The 3256-nt window shown below is 22.7% G+C and overlaps 1 protein-coding gene across 3 annotated transcripts; it reads right to left on the bottom strand.

Annotated features, from left to right (window-relative positions):
- Positions 1 to 548: 548 nt before the first annotated feature.
- Positions 549 to 3248, bottom strand: LOC107882931. 3 transcript variants are annotated; one of them, XM_016802078.2, is made up of 8 exons: positions 3103 to 3248; positions 2916 to 2988; positions 2725 to 2790; positions 2347 to 2429; positions 1867 to 2013; positions 1532 to 1791; positions 1278 to 1437; positions 549 to 662 (listed from the first exon to the last, which is right to left on the bottom strand). In XM_016802078.2, the coding sequence occupies exons 1-5, from the start codon at positions 3157 to 3159 to the stop codon at positions 1939 to 1941; spliced, it is 354 nt and encodes a 117-aa protein (XP_016657567.1). In that variant the 5' UTR covers positions 3160 to 3248; the 3' UTR covers positions 549 to 662; positions 1278 to 1437; positions 1532 to 1791; positions 1867 to 1938. The 3 variants fall into 3 exon arrangements, with proteins under 3 accessions (XP_016657567.1, XP_029341651.1, XP_016657566.1); XM_016802077.2 differs by lacking the exons at positions 549 to 662; positions 1278 to 1437; positions 1532 to 1791 and having other exon boundaries at positions 1896 to 2013; positions 2088 to 2429; XM_029485791.1 differs by lacking the exons at positions 1867 to 2013; positions 2347 to 2429; positions 2725 to 2790; positions 2916 to 2988; positions 3103 to 3248 and having other exon boundaries at positions 1532 to 1788.
- Between the last annotated feature and the right edge of the window lie 8 nt (positions 3249 to 3256).

Here is a 3256-nt window from a genome sequence, read left to right on the forward strand (position 1 = left end):
ATAATATTAATTATTTCATATTCTTAAATATTTCCCTTACTACAGTTTTTATGATTTAATCAACATTGGCTCATGAAAATTAAATATTATGTATATCAAAATGATATTTAATATATTTTTTACAAGTAAACAATGCAATATTGTGTATTTGTACATTAATTGACATACTATACCATGTAGTATTGTATCTTTTAATAAAAGTACTCCAACATTACCAATAATAGGTTATCCTTAGTGGTAAGATGGGCCATATTTAACTATGCTATAGATATTTCCTTACTGAAAATTAAAATTTCTTGGCCAATAAATATATTATTATCATTTATTATATTATTACATATATTATATTATTAGTACCTAATGTAAATATTATATTTTAGGTTATATATATATTATATCCAAATATGTATGTACATAGTATTGAACAATTAAATATTAATAACATAAGGATATACAAACGCATCATATATCTATATATGGGTTTATAATTGAAAAACGAAAATAATTTATTATAATATCATTTAATAAAAAATAAAACTTATAAAATAATAATTATTTTTTATTTTTATCAGCAAATGGCGCTTGAGCTAAATATATTTTGATTGGTTCTTCAATCTCATGATCACTAGTGTTCTTGAATTTGAGTTGTTTCTTTATGGATTCTAAAACAAAAAAAGTAATTAACAATTTTATAAAATATGTTCAATTACAATATTTATAACTTAGAATTAAATACATGGTTAACTATTATAAAATATATAGGCTAACCATAACATTTTAGCTTTTTCTAAAACTTTTTAATAAAATATATTTGTGACCAGAAACTGGTATATAAACTGTATATATAAAAATTGGAGCATTAATAATCTACATAACAATTTGTTCATGAAAAAAAATAAAATTTTAATATTATTGTATAACTAAAAGCTCCATTGCTTTTGCTGAGAATTTAAAATGTATTTGGGTGTAAATAATAATTAATATAATATACCAACAATAAGTAGTATAGAAATAAAATATCTAATTTATAATACAGTATAAAATAGATGAAAGTTATACTGTAGAATATATTATATAACATTTAAAAAATCTCTAATAGTTTAAATCATTTAAGGAATTGACCTGTATATTATATTATTTGAACACAAATTTAAAAATTTAAATGGTTTTATATAGTCATTATAGATGTAAACATATAATATAACCTGGTATCTTAATAATTTTTTTTCAAAAATTAAAACAAAATATTTAAAGTACCAATAATTATATACACTTACTTAAAATTATGGGAAGGATAAATAAATCGCAAAATTTCTTTTTTCCCTTCTTTCCTGAAAATGAAAACATCGAAAGAAAACTATTAGTAAATAGTTTCGACATAATTCTTTTGACAGCAGCTTTCAAATGTTTCCCTCCAACGCAGGATAACTCATGTATCTGAAATTACATTGACAAATAATTACAATAAATAAAATATAACATTGATTAAATAATAGTAATATAATATAGTTGAGTATGTGTTTGTATTTACCAAATTATTTTTAAACTTCAAATCTCCTAAAGTTTTGTCCTCTAATATGTTCAAGTCTATTTCATTGTCTATTGGTAAAGGACAGTCAGCTGACATGTAAGTAGTCTCTAAGTTAGTAGGCTAATTTTTTGATTTTCCTTCTAGAAGATTTTCAATTGTCAGCAATCTTTCTGAGTTTTCATTTTGATTGGATAGTATATGTTGTAATTCGACTTTAAAGTACATTATATGGCGTAAGATCTGTTTTTTGAATTCACTATCTAAAAGTTTAAAAACAATGTAGGTATATATACAATTATCAACATCTTCAAATGCATTAATTTAGTTATTCTTACCAGTACATTCATCGTCTACTGAATGAGCAGTAGATCTTGGTTTTTGACTCACAGAATTATCAGAAATATTGCTCAGAAACAATAAACTGTTTGATTTTGAACTACTCCCATAAGAAAGCTTTTTTTTAAAAGTTGATTTCTCAACAGCTGTAAAAATATAAATATATTTTTTTTAATTATCCACAATATAGATTTAAAAAATTATTATTATTATATTTTACAATCATTGTAGCAGTAGCCAGGAGTATTTTTTTTATAACTGTTTTGTATAATTGCATTGTTTAGTACTAGTTGATCTAAAAATTATTAATTATTTATCACAAAGTTGAAAAACTACAATGTATACAACAAATAAATTAGGTATATAATACCGGACTTTGTTTTAAAAGGTGACCATTTTTCACTATCTTTTGGAGAAAGTATACACTGCATTTTATTTGGCGAAGGTGACCATCCTGCAGGCTTTTTAAATTTATCAACCTTGATATCCTGAGAAACCACTTGATTATACTTCAGCTTTTGCAATTTATGTTCAGATGCCATTTTACTGCCAGACTTAAAATCTGAAACATAAAATGTTGGTTAATTGAATTAAACTAATTTTTTGAGTAATAATAAATTGTATTTGTAGGTATATCTAAACATATTTGATTATGCTTAAGATTTTTTTCTGGCAACGAAAAAAAAAATTTACTGAAGTACCATCATTTTTTTTTATCTTTGTTTCTGATAAGGATAAATAAACTTTATTAAAATAATTGACCATAATTATTTTTAGGCAAAAAGTATCATATATTAGGGCTCCAAAAAATAATAACTTTTTTTAAAAATATTATTATGAATTATGATAATACTAACTTTGTTCTTTTTCATTTTTTCTTTTATGCACTGGTATAACCATAATTTCATTGTTATCATCAGAATCTAGAATAAAAAAAACATTGCAGGATATAGGTATTTGATTCATTTTAGAACATAATTTTTTTTTATTATTATTAATAATAATAATAATTAATAATTCTGTATCATAATATGATATAGGTACTAACCATGTTTTTCTTCATGTTTTCTTTTGTTTACTGTTGTAGTAGCCACATTACTTGAATCACCAAAATCTTGAATCTGTAATAAAATTAGACATTTAAATAATTTTAGAACAAAATAATTGTATTTAAATTATATTACTAATAATAGTACACAAAATCAAAAAAACTACTTAATTCAATACAATTATACCTGAAAATACTGGACATTTGGTAGACACAGGCAGTTTCTTTTTCTTCTTATCATCATCTGATAAGTCAGATGTGAATTCAGCACGTTTAGCTTTAAGCCGTGCTTCTGCTAAAGTTTCTATTAATATATTGGATATTTTAAAATTAATATGTGG

This window comes from Acyrthosiphon pisum, chromosome X, assembly GCF_005508785.2.
Source record: "Acyrthosiphon pisum isolate AL4f chromosome X, pea_aphid_22Mar2018_4r6ur, whole genome shotgun sequence".
Lineage (NCBI taxonomy): Eukaryota > Metazoa > Arthropoda > Insecta > Hemiptera > Aphididae > Acyrthosiphon > Acyrthosiphon pisum.